The sequence below is a fragment of the Petaurus breviceps genome, unplaced genomic scaffold (assembly GCF_028583685.1).
Source record: "Petaurus breviceps papuanus isolate PSGF00001 unplaced genomic scaffold, PetGlider_PUasm1.0 164, whole genome shotgun sequence".
Classification (NCBI taxonomy): Eukaryota; Metazoa; Chordata; class Mammalia; order Diprotodontia; family Petauridae; genus Petaurus; species Petaurus breviceps.
In genome coordinates this window covers 10495886-10511691 of record NW_027185735.1, presented here as the reverse complement: position 1 = coordinate 10511691, position 15806 = coordinate 10495886, and the positions used below count along the sequence as shown (strand labels likewise).

Genomic DNA, 15806 nt, shown 5'->3' with positions numbered 1-15806 from the left:
CTCTCCCTCTCCCTCTCCCTCTCCTTGAAGGCAGGGACAGTCTCACTTTTAGATTTGTATCTTTGTTACTTACATTACTTATATAGATTCTATTTGGGAGGAGATGAGAATAATAGAGCGTGCATAGGGTAATGGTGAGGGTTTGTACCTGGGTCATGTCTGTGTCAAGAAAGAAATGGACATACATGTCGCACATGTACACATCATGTATGTATGTCTCTGTAGGTATATATAGCATGTGCATAATATATACATACACATGTATATATAATATATACATGCATAACACACATGTACTACACACATACATGCATATACACATATGTACATGGTAAAGACAGAAATTGATAACTGATTAGATGAGATGTCAAGAATTAGGAGGATTGTGGTGCCCCCAGAAGTGATTAGGAGACAGAAAAATTTTTGAAGATAGACAATGAATTCAGTTTTAGAGGGACTGAGTTTAACATCAAAACCCAGGATGGTTACATAGATTCTATTTGGGAGGAGGTCAGAATAATAGCTAAAGTAGAGCGTGCATAGGGTAATGGTGTATAGGGTAATAGAGCACTGGAAAGTATTAGAAAGAGTTGGATTTGGAATCAGAAGACTTTGGTGACCTTCAGTAGGTTATTTAAACTCCCTAGGCCTCAGTTTCCACCTTTATGAAGTGGAGTTGAACTAGATGAACTCTAAAATCTTATATGACCCTAAAGCCATGATCCACTGCTCTAAATACTTATTGTAGCTTCATCAATTTTGTTTGTGCAAAAACTTTTTTTTGTTTTATGTGACCAAGATTGTCTACTTCATCTTTTAATATTATTTCTATCACTTGGTTATTGTATCAGCAATACCCAGGATGGCTGCTAGCACAGGTTCTTTGATCTGATTTTCTAAAGGAAAGAAACTCAAAAGGGGTTAACAATCTTAGTTTAATCAAACATATATCATTTACCTAGTTCAGGGGAAAAAGTCAGCACCCTAAACTTTAGAGAAAATACAAACAGGAGTTAGAAGCAGACAAAAAAATACAGAGAAAATAACACAGTTGAAGAGACCAACAGACAGGGCTTCTAGCTTTCTGACCATCACATACCTACATAATTAACTACCCGAGAGAGAAGCACCAACATTTGGATTTTCAAAGCCGGGGCAACTCAACAGCTGCCTAGAGTCTCATCTGGTCAAATCACACAGTTCTTCCCATAAGGGAGCCTCAAAGCAAAATCTCACATCAGGATACCAGGGTCAGAAGACATCACAACCTTTGTGACCCACTGCCTAATTACAAAGTAGCAAAAAGTATGTTGAAAAACAAGCCTCCCCTAAGCAAGCTTCTCTTGTTAGACTCCAAGTGAGGCCATTAAAGGGGCAAGGAAGATCTTCAAATTCCCTTATCATTACAGCTAGTTAAGAATTTTTTCCTAATTATAGTTACTGAGTTCTTCTTTCTGTTGTCCTTTTTTTTTTTTTAACCTTTTGGAGGGCAATTGGGGTTAAGTAACTTGCCCAAGGTTACACAGCTAGTTTTTTTGTTTGGGTGTTTAAGTGTCTGAGGCTGGAACCGAACTCGGGTCCTCCGACTTCAGGGCCAGAGCTCTTACTCACTGCACCACCTAGCTGCCCCTTGTCCCATTTTTAGGACATTTGTCAGTTTGGAGCTTATTGTCATATATGCTGTAAGAAGTTAATCTAAACCTAGTTTTTGACAAATTGCTTTCCAGTTTTGTCAGAACAGTAGTACTTGCAACCATAGTGAGTATTCATGATTGATTGTTCTGACTCTACCATCTTCATAGTGGCATAGTAAAAGAATATTTGGGGAGAGATAAAAGTCCTAAATTGTGGTAAGTAATATTTCAGTTTTACCTTGATTATTACTTTACCAGAGTCTCAACCCTTTGTAACAATGAGTCGGTTCATATGGCTTCAGCAATAAAAATTTTTAGCAAAGCCAGGAAATTTACTGATTTAGATTTTGTTTTATCCAGTGTCAGAAATTTGGAGAATATCACAAGGATGATCCAAGTTCATTCCGATTTTCGGAAACCTTCTCCCTTTACCCACAGGTAAGAATAAAACAGATATGCTTACTATAATTATTATAGAATTTCAGTTCCATTATTCCCATGTTCCATTAATCTGGATCTATGGTTCCTATTTAGTGGTTCAGGGACCCCTTGGGGGTTTGAGATAATGACCCATGGGATTTATGATTAAAAATCTTTAAACAGTAAATAATTGCCTAATTGTTTTAGATATATTTTGTATGTATACAATTTCCTTCCCCCTAAGAGTTCATGAGGCTTTTTTTTTGGTTGATGAAATGGTTTTGAATTGGGAAAAACATTGGGAACTAGTGATCTAGATGTTACATATGTAATAGGAATTTGTTCAATTTATACTACAGAAATTCTCTATATACAGTTGTATCAAATTACTTAAATAGAATATTCATCAGCCTCTGTTCAATAGTGAAATAGTAGATTGGCTGTTTTATTTGAATTATATATTTTTAATCATAGAAATTGTGCCTTTTTATTGTCACTGTGGTAAAGTTGTCTTGATTGCATTTTGTGGCTAACCAGTGCCTAACCTCTAGCCTGAAACATTGGCCTGTCCTGAATTAGGCCTGGCTACACTCTTTAGGAAAAATTATGCTTTGAGTAGAAAAAGATGATTTGAATTCTTTGACTTATTTTTAGTTTTTGGTAAAGGTTTTAAAAAGTAAAAAGCCAAAGGACAGAAAACCCAAGAGAAGAGAGGAAAAATGAAGGGTAGAAATAATCCATAGCCTGGGTAATTAGCCTTAGAATATTTTAGAATTGAGGGAGGAAATTTGATATATATTTTTTCTTAGTTTATATTATTTTATAGTGAGTTTAATAATTCATTACAGTCATAAATTAATGTACTTGTATTATTATGAGAAAAGATGAATAACATATTTAAAGTTATCTAATATATTTTATTTTATAGTTTATGTTCCATTTACGAAGATCTCCTTTCTTGCAAGTTTTTAACAACAGTCCTGATGAGAGTTCATATTATCGTCATCATTTTATGCGTCAAGATCTGACCCAGTCATTAATCATGATTCAGCCTATTCTCTATGCCTACTCTTTTAGTGGACCTCCAGAGGTAAAAAAAATAACGACAATGATGTTCGAGCTCATACTGTAGTAATAAGATTTGGAACTGGAAAGAATTATGTGAAGTTTTTAGTTCAATCCTTGTATCATTTTTGTTTGCTTTTTTTAGTAGATGTCTCTTGAAAAACAACAAAATAAAAAAGAATAACTGAATGCTATTAAAAATAAAACTATGTGTTCCATATAAAACATTGTCTAAAATACTAGCCATATCTATGGCTATATTGTAGTATAACCGTATTGTAGTAAACATGGAATCATAAGATAATTAACTGCAAGACAGTTTGAGAGAAAATGTGATTGAATGCTGTACTTTCATGCAAGTTTATCCTGGAAAGTTTGGTTTTCTCTCTTAATTTAATTTCCCCCTTAAAATCTCCAGATTCAGGATGGTGATTCCTGGGTAACCTTGTATAGGTTACTTCTACTAACTGGCCTTAGTTTCCACATTTGTAAAATGAGGATTTTGGATTAGATCCTAACTTTTAGATCTGATTCTGTGAATGCCTTATATTATTCTAACATTACTTCTTATACAATATTTTCACATATGTGGGGCATCATTTGATCCTCACAATAACTCTGAGTATATTTGAACACTTAAATGGATGTATTATTTGATAATGATATTTGATAATGACTATATAGTTTCTTTGTAGTTTCTAATAGTTGTTTTCAATGAGTTCAGAAATTTTATATAAACCAAATTAGAAAATCACTCTATGTCATGTAAGAAATCTGTACATAATCGTGGAAAGATCTCTCTGTATAAGAGGTTTTTTTTCATTCCTTCTCTTTTCTCTCCTTTTTTTTCCTTCATTTTTTCCGCCTTCATTTTAGCCTGTTCTTCTTGATAGCAGCAGCATCCTTGCAGATCGTATTCTTTTGATGGACACATTCTTCCAGATTTTGATTTATCATGGGGAGGTAAGATTTCATTAATTTTAAATTAGCACATCTGCTTGAAGCAGTATAATTTGTTAAAAAATGTTTCTGGCCTTTGCTACATAAAACTGTAGATTTGGATCTCCTTTACGATAAACTTTGACTTTCTTATAATTAAGATTTGTATAAATCCCTACCCGTTTTTTTAGATTTAGTTTACAAAGTGATACATCACTTTTATTCTAACCATACATATGACCACGTGTATGTATGTGGGAGCAGTAAATGTGAAATCCAGATAACTCATTTGGGGGGGGAAATTATTTATTTATTTCCTTTTAGTTCACAACATTCAGTTTCACAAGCTTTGGAGTTACAAATTTTCTCCCTCTCTCTCTCCTCCCCTATCCTCCCCTATGGTGGCATGCAGTCTGATATAGGTTCTGCAAATACCTTCACATTAAACATTAGTCAAGTTGTAAAGAAGGATTATAACTAGTGGAATGAACAACAAGAAAGAAAGAATGAAATAAAACAAAAGAGAGAGAGCAAGTAGTTTGTTTTAATCTGCATTCAGACTCCATAATTCTTTTTCTGGTGTGGATAGCCCTTTTCATCATTAGTTTTTTGGTGTTGTCTTATAGCCTTGCATTGCTGAGAGGAGCCCAGTCTGCCAAAATAAGTCATCACAGATATGATGTGGCTGTAATTATGTACAATGTTCTCCTGGTTCTGCTCTTCTCACTCAACATCAATTTATATAAGTCTTTCTGGGTTATTATGAAGTCCATCTTCTCATTTCTTCTAGCACAGTAGTATTCCATTCCATTCATATACCACAACTTGTTTAGCCATTCCCCAGTTGATGGGCATCCCCTTGATTTCTAATTTTTTGCCACCATAAAAGAGCTGCTATAAATATTTTTGTACATATGGGTCCTTTTCCCACTCAGATACTCCATTTCTTACCAGTTGAATCTGCTACTATGAAGAAGGGATTAGGTTGCCTTTTTTAAAGGATAGTATTCACATTTAATTTTCTCAAATAACACTTGTACCATTGCAATAGTTAGGTGGCTAATTTTTTACTACTCTGGGAATTCTCACTAATTATGAGGGGTGTGAATGTTTAGGTAGGAAATTGCCTCTTCAGATGGTTTCAGTGGTATAAGCAGTCCCTGATTCCACCTGATACTTAAGGTCTTGCTTAAAGGTATCTGTTTGAAGCATCGTATATCAGTCAGGGTTTGTTAATTCTTAATTATTACTTAATAACAGCTTCTAACTGCATTCCATTTGATAAGTAAAACTTTTGTAGTACTGATTGAGCCAAGAAAGGCTGTTTTGTCATTTTAGTTTTAACTTTTTCTTCTTAAGGAAACTTGACATTCTGCCTAAAGAAGGTATTAAATATGCTGTTGATAGTACTTTGTACCTTTTTTTTAATATCTAGATGTAAAACCATATTGAGTGAACTTGGGTTTAGGGAGATTGATCTATGAAATTAAATATATGATGATAATACTGTAAACTACCAAGCTGTATTTAATTCTGTTTAGTTCACCAAGTTTGCATGGTATTTTGAATACTTGGAAGGAACTTTATATTACAGTCACTTCTTGAAAGCATTAGTAATGTAGCTAATTTTGCTTTCCCATGTTAAATAATTTTTGTCCCAACATATTCCCTTAACCTGTTTCCCCCTAAACTAATATTAAAATGAATTTGCATTCCCTAAATATTTGTCAACTAGTGGTAGGGAGAGAAGAGAGACATGGTGTGTTCTAGGGAAAATAGATAATACAGAATTGACACATCAGTGGCCATTGTTGTGGTTCTCTGATAGCTGGATCTAAATTAAGAAATCTAGTTACTCTCAGCTCCATCTTTCCTAAAGTTCCATAGATCAGTGGTGTCAAACGTAGCTGGTGACACTCTTGAGTATATCCTGAATCAGATGAAAATGTAATTGGGAAATATTTAACAAAATAAATAAAAATGAGATAAAATACAGATAACTTTAGGTGATTTTCTAAGTCAACATGTGCCTGCAGAGATCCTTATGTTTGACTTTGTGGCCCCTATTTCCATTTGAGTTTGATACCAATGCTATAGATAATGTTAAACTTACTCAGATTTGGTCTTTTGAATGCCACTTTAAATCTTAGTCTTAGTCAAAGTGAGAGTTAGCTTTTTTCCAAGATGACAGTGAAAATGACATTCTTCATGGGGAGTATCATCCACTTGAGCACTTCTATTGTTTTTCTTAAATTTACAGTCTATAAAATGCTAATTATTGGACACAGTTTTTCTAATAATGCCTTGTTGACTTGAAGTACCTTAGAAAACCTCTCATAAAAGAATATTCTCTCCAAGTTAAGAATAAGAAAATGGCCCTTCTGCAAAAGGCATTGGACTTGTATTGTTTTAGTCTCACATATCACTCTAGTCAAATGTAATGTTTTAAAAGTCAAGTCTGATTAGTTTCTTATTTTGTACTTTTTTTAAGAGAATAAACTTTAGAACTTTCTATTTTCATTTATTCCATGGACTTTTATTTAGAATATCATGGACTTTTCTAGTAGTCTGGTGAGGCCTAAGGACCATTGCTCAGGATGTTTTTTAATGTATAAAATAAAATGCATAGAAATATAAAGGAAACCAATTATATTGAAATAGAATTGTCAGAATATGAAAAAACAAAAAAAAATCAAGTTTACAGATCCCAGATTAAGAGCCCCAGTTTTTGGAATTGACCTTATAAATTTTCACACTAGATAGAGAAAAATGGTTTTATAAGCAGTAGTTAAATTTTTCTCATTATATTTTCTAAAGTTGTTTACCTTGAACATTCTCTTCTCCTTTGGAGTATTTGATGCACCAGACATGAAAAATGAAAATTTACTCTATTTTTTTAACTTAGACCATAGCACAGTGGCGCAAATCAGGCTACCAAGACATGCCAGAATATGAAAATTTCCGCCATCTCCTGCAAGCCCCAGTAGATGATGCCCAAGAAATTCTCCATTCCAGATTTCCAATGCCACGATACATCGATACAGAACATGGAGGCAGCCAGGTAAATAGTCTTATTTTACAGTTATAATTCTTCATAGGATAGGAACTTTTTTATTTAATGTTTTTTTTTTTCAATTTCCTCTTCCTACCTTCATGGGAGGAAAAAAAGAAAAAGGAAACCCTTGTAACAAAAATGTAGTCGAACAAACAAATTGGCACATTGGTCATGTCCAAAAATATGTCTCATTCTGCATCTGGAATGTAATGATTGTCTTTTTAGTGGTGGCTCATCATCCTTTAGAAACATGGCTCTTTATGCATTCATCAGAGTTCTTAAATCTTCCAAAGTTTTCTTTACAACGGTGGTAGTGTATAAATTGTTCTCCTGGTTCTTGTGACTTCCTTCTTCTCCATTTCATACTTGCTTTCTTAGCTTTCTCTGAAATTGTCCCTTTTGTAATTTCTTACAGAGCCACAATATTCTATTACATTCTCATGATTTAATTTGTTCAGTCATTTCCCAGTTGATGAGCAGCTTTGTTTCTACAAAAATAAAGATTTTTCTGTAAATATCAGGCAGCTAGTTGGCACAGTTGATAGTTGGCACTAGAAAGACCTGAGTTCACTCCTAACTTGGACATTTACTAGCTGTTTAACTTTGGTTGAGTCACTTAACCTTTTTCAACCTCAGTTTTTTATGTGTTAAATGTAATAGCACCTACCTCACTGGGGTGTTATGTAGGTCAAATGAGATAATTTGTATAAATTGCTTTGCAAACCTTAAGACACTGTATAACTGCTAGCTAGCTGTCATTATTATTATTGTTTTAAAAAAAATTTTAAAACTGATCTTTGAATTCTCAGTCCTTCTGTTTCTTGGTTTTCTAGACCTTAGTGATCATGAAGACCTTGTTTTCAAACTCAAATTATAGGTATTGTCTTAATTGGACTTTAAAAGTCCAAAATTTAGGTCCTGTTTGAATTAACCTAGACTTACTCTAGTCCAAAATTTTACTGAGTCCTATTTGGTCAGTAACAATTTAGCCACTTATTCACCTGTGGGGAATCTATCTAAAGTGCTAGGATTTTACTGAGTCAGTGTGCTACCTCTTTCTTGTTTTGACCCATCTTGGATAGCCAATAGCTAGAGACAAAAAAGTCCATTTCCTCTGGGTCACAAGATTGGCTGACCATTCATTGAGCTATTTAGGCATTTTGATCATTCTGACCTGCTCCCAGACACCTGTGAGTGGCTAGTGGTCAGTTAGTCTTAACATCTGGTCAGCAAAGTTACAAGTATTCTAAGAATTAGTCTTGGGTGTTGCTGTCTAACAATGTAAGGTGTGGGACTGACACACCTTTCAGACAGGAACTGATTTATATAACCTCTTTGCAACTCAAAAGCTCCTGCCCTAGGAACAATGAGAAAACTAGACCAAATAGGACACTAGGCTTAGAATTCTTTGAATCCTTTTCAGAAAACTGGTCTACCCATAATTCTGTGGACTCTCCTTTATTATATACACTCTTTGGGCATTACTAAACTCAGTTAAACCAAAACAATGAGCAGTTACCAGACATAAAATTGATCTCAACCTAGAGGTACATCGCTCAGAAAGAAAAAGTCCACTTGCTGATTCTTAAAAAAGAACCCCTGAAGTACCTTCTCTCCCCCTTCTGATGTGATCTGTCTATTTAGGAAACAGAAAGCTTGTTCTCTAGAATACAGAGCTGGTGAGCATTACAGATCACGGTGAAAGATTTAAAAATTCAGAATTAAAACCACTACTGATTGGCAAATCAGAATTGTTCATAGTTTATTAAAACATATAGATGATAGCTCCAATTTTGAGAAGTTGAGTTAGAGTTTAAGCTTGTTTCTATGAGAATAGGGAGGGTTTTCTTTCTTTAAATAGTATTTAATTTTTTTCCAGTTATATGTAAAGACAATTTTTAACATTTATTTAAAAATTTGAGTTCCAAATTTTTCTTCTTCTCTCCTTCTCCCCCTCCGTAAAATGGTAAGCAATTTGCTATAGGTTCTGTATGTGCAGTCATGTAAAACATTTCCATATTAGTATTATTGTGAAAGGAAAAACAGACCAAAAGGAAAAAAAATACAAAAAAAGTGAAAATAGCATGCTTTGATGCATTCAGATTCCATCAGTTCTTTCTTTGGATGTAGATAACATTTTCCTTCTTGGAATTTCTTTGAAGTGCTAAGAAGAGCTAAGTCATTCATAATTGATCATTGCAAAATGTTACTGTTAGTGTGTGTAATAGAATAGGGAGTTTTTTCATGAATGGTCTCAATTTTCTCAGTAAAGTAAGCAGCAGGCAAGGTTGTTTGTGCAGGAAGTGAGAGGGGATAGTGTTGGAGGCTTGAAGAAAGAAGAGAAGGTTTGGAACACATCCTGTGGGGAGAGAAATAGAGTCATTCAGAGAAGGAAGAATAAAAGGGTTGCTGAGCAACAGTTAGAGCTAAGTTGAAATCAGATAATAGTGTGTTCTGTTGGTGAAATTTTGTGCTTCTTCTAGTAGCCTGCCAATAAGAGCAGAAAAATTGATGATACAGATAAGCCAAAATAGGGTTTTGGTAAGATTATCCAAGAGAGAGAACAGAGTAACTGAACTGGTTAACCATTGGAGCAGAAAATGAATTTGGTGCTATTTGGACTGGGAGAGTTGGGAGAGGCACATGGCTAGAGATCACTTCTGAGGATAGATAATAGGCTGAGGAAGGGTAAGACTGAGGGAGGTTTGGATTTGTGATCTGACAGACGAATTTCAGTTTTGGCTCATGAAGGTCGAACTTCTGTAGAAGATAGTCTGTGTAGGCTTTAGACCAAGTGAGGAGAGAGTCCTTGATTAATTTAAGCATATTTGAAAATTAGTGGATGAACTAGTGTGATGTTGCATAGGAAGAGTATTTGGATTGATTGAGGAACATGGTTATGCCTTGTGGGGCTGGTGTGGACCTGGGAAGCTAGTTTGGAATTAGAGATTTGAGTGTCTGGCAGCAGAGCAAAGATTGCCGCCCTTGAGGAGGGGAAGGTTAACCTACCCTCTGGACTAGAGGAGGATCTAGTGAACTTTGGAGGACCAGTGAAAAGTGGGCTTAAGTGAGTTTGGAGAGTGTGTGTGGTAAAAAGGTAACATGGTTCCTGGAAGTCCTTACTCCTCTTTGTGGGGCACTTGCGAAGTTCTTCTTCTGTATAGCAGAGCATTTCTGTTAGGCTGTTTGGAGAGCTTTGAATCTTCCTTGCTCACCATGTTCAGTCTGCCTTCAGCTGCTAGTGCAGATACTGCCACTCAGTAGTCCTGTCCCAGGACATTGCGAGGATGCTGATGAAAAATTCAGATCCTCTGAAGTTCTTGAGTTCTTTCCCTTGACTGCTATTATCAGTAATTAGAATAATAGCCAACATCTATATAGTGCTTTAAGATTTACAAAGTAGGGGCAGTTAGGTGGCCCAGTGTATAGAGCACAGGCCCTGGAGTCAGGAAGACCTGAGTTCAAATTCAGACTCAGACACTTGACACTTACTAGTTGTGTGACCTTGGGCAAGTCACTTGAGCTTGATTGCCTCGTGCCCCCTCCCCCCAAAAGATTTATAAAGTGCTTTGTATATGTTAAACCAAAACTGAGGCTGAGAGAGGCCCAGAATTGCATAGCTAGTAGAGTGTCTGAGGCAGGGTTATGAGGATGAGTCTTCCTGCTTTCAAGCCCAGTGCTCTATCCACCGCCTCACCTAGCTGCTGCTCTTGTTTGTCCTTCATTCTTGAAGGGGACCCTCAGCAAAGTGGTCCCATGATTTGCAAATGAATTGGATGTAAGTGAGGGAGGGCCATGCAGACTTACAAGCCTCACTCTCTCCAGAACCATCTGTGTCCAGTGGCATATAGATCAGGAAGACTGGAGATGGCCCAGGATTCAGTGGGAGACCTTGGCCTTTTGAAGTTCTTTCCCAGGTTTCAGTTTGACTGAGGCAGTGCCTGTTCAGTGATTAAGGTTAGGTAAGATATGGGGCAAAGAATGGCCTCTTTTACCTAGGGGAAAAAAAAAATAAATCTGGGAGGTGAAAACCCTTTCAGGGTTTCTGACCAAAACAGAAATAATTGCTATTTACACTCTCCCTAAACCACTGCGGCCCAAAGACCAAGTGAACTGCTATTGTCTCCTAAGAAGAACAAAATTACAGCTCATTTTCCAGTTGAATTGCAAATCTCATAATAGGTGTAAGTAAAGGAGTAGCAAATTCAAAGAAGTTCAGCCTTATTAACAATATGACCATTTCAGTCCAATCACATGACCATTATTGCTCCCTTTCTGAGATTTCTTGTTCTGGTGGGAGTCAGGTAAGTGAGTGAAGTACACATTATTTTGTTCTCCAAACAGGTAAGAGACAGGTGTCAGGTGATATTTTTAAAATGACATTTCTGAGGATGGCTAAGCCATCATACTTTTAACAGTTTTAAGCTTCTAATAATATGTTAGACTAGTACTGATTCTTTCCTAATTGGACAACAAATTTTTAAACATTAGAAATATTCTTTGTCACTATACACATATTTGAATTTGGGGGAAGAAAATGTTTGGGGAATGGAAAATGCTTGTAAATATCTAAGTGATCAAGAGCTCTCAGTATTATTGATTGTCATTAAAGCAACTAAAAATAGTCTCTCAAGAAAATTTTTTAAGGAAAGTTATCCTAGGCAGTGTAACAACTTACCAACATCTCTTAAAAGCCTAAGAATTTTTTGTTTGATGACATTTTTTCATCTTTGTTTGAAAGGCACGGTTCCTGCTTTCAAAAGTCAATCCTTCACAGACACATAACAATATGTATGCTTGGGGACAGGTAAGTGTAAATAACATATCTTTTTATTTTTTATTTTATTTTTTTAATAACATCATTTTAAAAAATCTTGTATATACATTTTTAACATTTAGTTTTAAAAAAAGTTTGAGTTCCAAATTCTCTCTTTCTTGCACCTCCCTCAAGAAATATGGTATCAGTTATACATGTGAAATCATGCAAAACATATTTTCATATTAACCATGTTGCAAAGGAAAAAAAAACAATAAAAACAAACAAAGGGAAAAAAGTATGCTTCAATCTGTATTGAGTTCATTAGTTTTTTCTCTGGAGGTGCAAACATTTTTCTTCATGGGTCCTTTGGAATTGTCCTGGATTGTTGTCATGATCAGAGTAATTAATCTTTCACATTTAATCATCCTTAAAATATTACTGTTAATGTGTACAAATGCTCTCATAGTTCTGCTCATTTCATTGTGTATCAGTTCATATAGTTCTTCCCAGGTTTTTCTGAAAACATCCTATTTATCATTTCTTATAGCCCAGTAGTATTCCATCACAATCATATACCACAACTTGTTCAGCCATTCCCCAATTGATGGGCATCCCCTCAATTTCCAATACTTTGCCATTACAAAAAGAGCTCCTATAAATATTTTATACAAGTAAGTCCCCTCCCTCTCCCCCCGGCCTTTATTTTTAATCTCTGGGCTACAGACTTAGTCATGGTATTGCTGGATCAAAGGGTATGCACAGTTTTATAGCCCTTTGGACATAGTTCCAAATTGTTATCCAGAATGTTTGGACCAGTTCACAACTCCACCAATAGTTGGTGCATTAGTATACCTAGTAGATAACATATCTTGAAAATGATTTTTTTATATTTTATGTTTATATAAACATATTTATATGATGAGTGCATCCTTTCTTCTCCCCTTACCACACTCTCCAATTATATCCCCCTTTCTTAAATATGCTAATATGAATATCTATATTAGAAGAAATATGAAAAAATTAGCAAATAAGTAGTTTTTAGCACAACCATAATGGAGAAATATTTAAGACACTGGAGCCGGTGCTCTTACTTGCTGAGCTGCCTGGCCGCCCCTATTTTGTGTATTTTTTAATGTCTATGTTTAATTTCTCTGAGGGGAATGTAAAACCCCTATAATGTAGGAAATGTCTTAAATTTTTTATATTCCAGGCATCTAGAATGGTGCCTTACACATAAGTAATTATTCATTTAATGTTTCTTATTGATGTACTCAACAAGCTTCAAGGGAAGCAGGGACCAAAGGCAGGGAGGAAAAGGGTAGAGACTGTGGATCCCAGTAGCTAAGTTGAATCCAAGGTATTGAAGTTCAGCTATGGAAACTATAGAATTGTGTCCAACAGGAAGGAGTACTAATAGGAATGCATTTAGTAATAATCTTTTATCACTATTTCATGAAGAAGATTAATCAGGTATCCATTTTTCTTAAGTGCTAAATGAGAGATAATGTGTTTAAACTGGAACAAAGGTTAGTTTAGCTGCTAGGGAGAACTCTTTTTAGTTGTTAAATGAGATAATGAGTTTTAATAGAGAATGTTATCCTGAAGGTCTTTTAAAATAGAATAGTTGATTGCCTTTGACAGGCTTCTCAACTGTAGTCTTGAGGTCACATGTGGCCCTCTAGGTCCTCAAGTTTGGCCCTTTGACTGAATCCAAACTTCACAGAACAAATCCCCTTTATAAAAAGATTTGTTCTGTAAAACTTGGACTTAATCAAAAGGCCTCACTCAAGAACCTAGAAGGCCACACGTAGCCTCAAGGCAGTAGGTTCCCCATCCCTGGTTTATATACTTTTTCCTGGAGCTACAAGAATATACTTAGATGGCTTTTAAGGTGTGAGCATTATGCTCTCAGTACTGCCTTTTTAAAAACTATATGTTGAAAATGTCACCTTTTATAACAGAATTATCTTATTTTGGTAGTCAGGTTAACTGGAGCTTACTGTGTTAGGAATCTGATATTCAGTCTGTAGTCATTGAATCAAATAACGTAACTATCTTTTACTAAAGGGATAAAGTAAGAATCGCATGTCAGCTGTGCATACATTTATAATCTCTCGTATAAAATCCTCATCAGTGAAATGGGAATAATAATAGCATCTACATTTGTTTAAGAGGATCAAATGAAGTAATATGTGTAAAGGGCTTTGCAAACCTTAGAACACTGTTTAAATATGAACAATTATCACTTGGTAATTTTAAAATTAAAATTCTAATTATTATCTACGATTGGCCTATAGAGGGCAGCGACATGACAGTGATCCTGTGGTAGTGTGTAGTATGTTGGTGATACCACAGTATTTTAAAAACTACTTGGCTTTAGGCTTTTTTTTCCCCCCTATGAATACATGGTATGCTGTGCTTGATAAATGATCTTGCTAAATTATTTTTTTAAATTGACCTTTGTTCTTAAATCTATTTAACAAGAAGAGAAAAAATGAATTTCTCTTTTATTTATGAAATAAAAGTCTAACATTGGCATGGATATTCTTAGCATGGGATATTTAAAATAAATAGGGAAAAAACCTATATCTACACTTACCTTGTCCAGGTGACAGCACGAATAAATCTGGGAGCATGGTGAGATTTGTGGAGAAAGGAAAAAAATGCACAATATGTATAATGTGTGTATATATGTAATATATGTAATATGTGTGCATATATGTATGCATGTATATATGTGTAATAGTAAAAACAAGAGAAGGATAATGTAAAGGACTACTATCTGTTATTTCCAAGTCATTAATAACTCTCAAACCATATTTTGGAGAATATTATTTCAGCTATTGGATGGAGTGTTATTTTGTTATTAAGTTGATTTGGTTCTTTGTATTTTGATTTGACTTCTATGTATTTCGTGTAGAATAAAGAAAATTAACATCACCATTATAAAATACATTTTTTTCAAATTTGACATGAAATCATTTAAGTTCTTATATATTATATGTATGAAATCCTGTGAATTGAAATGATCATAATATTGAATTTCATTCATTTATGTAGCAGCATAGCAATGTCTAAGTGTCATATTGGAACATAAGAGGAATAAATTTTAATCCAGGTTCTAGCCATGAAATTGCTGTTATCCTTTAATAATTATTTTGAGGGAGTTATAATAGATGACCTCCAAGGTCCTTTCCAGTTCTAAATCTAAAATTCTCTAATGCTTTAGAATGTCATGAAAAGGAACCACAGCTCATACTATTCAAAATAGATTAACACAGGATACAGACAAATGTAACTGTGGGAGGACTTCTTAAAGAAAAGGATTCTTCCTGCTCTGCTCCATTTCTCCCCCCCCTTCCCTCCATGAAGAGGTCTTTTATATACTATTTTTAAAAGTACCTGGTTTCTATTTTTGTTAACTTGCAGTTGGGCTTTTCTTTTCAGCCTTGCTGCAGGACTGTATCACTTAGCCTACAATAGTACTGTCCACATTTATCAGCCTAGAAGCAAGGATAGAGATGAGGAAAGTCATCTCCTTGCTTTTAATAGAATGGAGGCCAGTTTCTAAGATGGAATTACTCATGTCAATAAAAAGTATAGTTAATAGAAATAATTTAAATAACTTAGGTAGTATGAAATTATTTTTAAAATGATTATTTTTCATATATTAAAATTCATTTTAATGAAATGTGTTGTATATATCTATTCCCAAGACTTGAATGACTCTGTTCTATCAAAATGTCTTTAAAAATAGAAATTGAGAATTTAAGTGTTATTGAAAAAGGTATTTTTGAAATTATGGGAGATCAAACATGATATTGACCCTTTACTGTTTAATAATTTCTAAATCATTAAATGTTTTCAATCTCGGAAGTACAGTACTGAAATAGATCTTGTGATCTTTCTTTTTTTTGCTTTTTGGAGGGCAGTT

At 34.7% G+C, this 15806-nt stretch overlaps 3 protein-coding genes across 6 annotated transcripts in view; 1 reads left to right on the top strand and 2 right to left on the bottom strand.

The window, feature by feature from the left end:
* The window catches only part of GEMIN2 (gem nuclear organelle associated protein 2), a 404714-nt gene that overhangs the window by 98653 nt on the left and 290255 nt on the right, over positions 1-15806 (bottom strand). The window lies entirely within an intron of this gene.
* Positions 1-15806, bottom strand: part of MIA2 (MIA SH3 domain ER export factor 2) — a 481197-nt gene that overhangs the window by 303151 nt on the left and 162240 nt on the right. The gene's annotated exons all lie outside the window — the stretch shown is intronic.
* The window catches only part of SEC23A (SEC23 homolog A, COPII coat complex component), a 67806-nt gene that overhangs the window by 50645 nt on the left and 1355 nt on the right, over positions 1-15806 (top strand). Inside the window, exons 15-19 of the mRNA XM_069082291.1 lie at positions 1995-2072; positions 2983-3144; positions 3996-4082; positions 6964-7119; positions 11855-11920. Coding sequence (XP_068938392.1) covers positions 1995-2072; positions 2983-3144; positions 3996-4082; positions 6964-7119; positions 11855-11920 — 549 coding nt within the window. The remainder of the gene's footprint in view (positions 1-1994; positions 2073-2982; positions 3145-3995; positions 4083-6963; positions 7120-11854; positions 11921-15806) is intronic.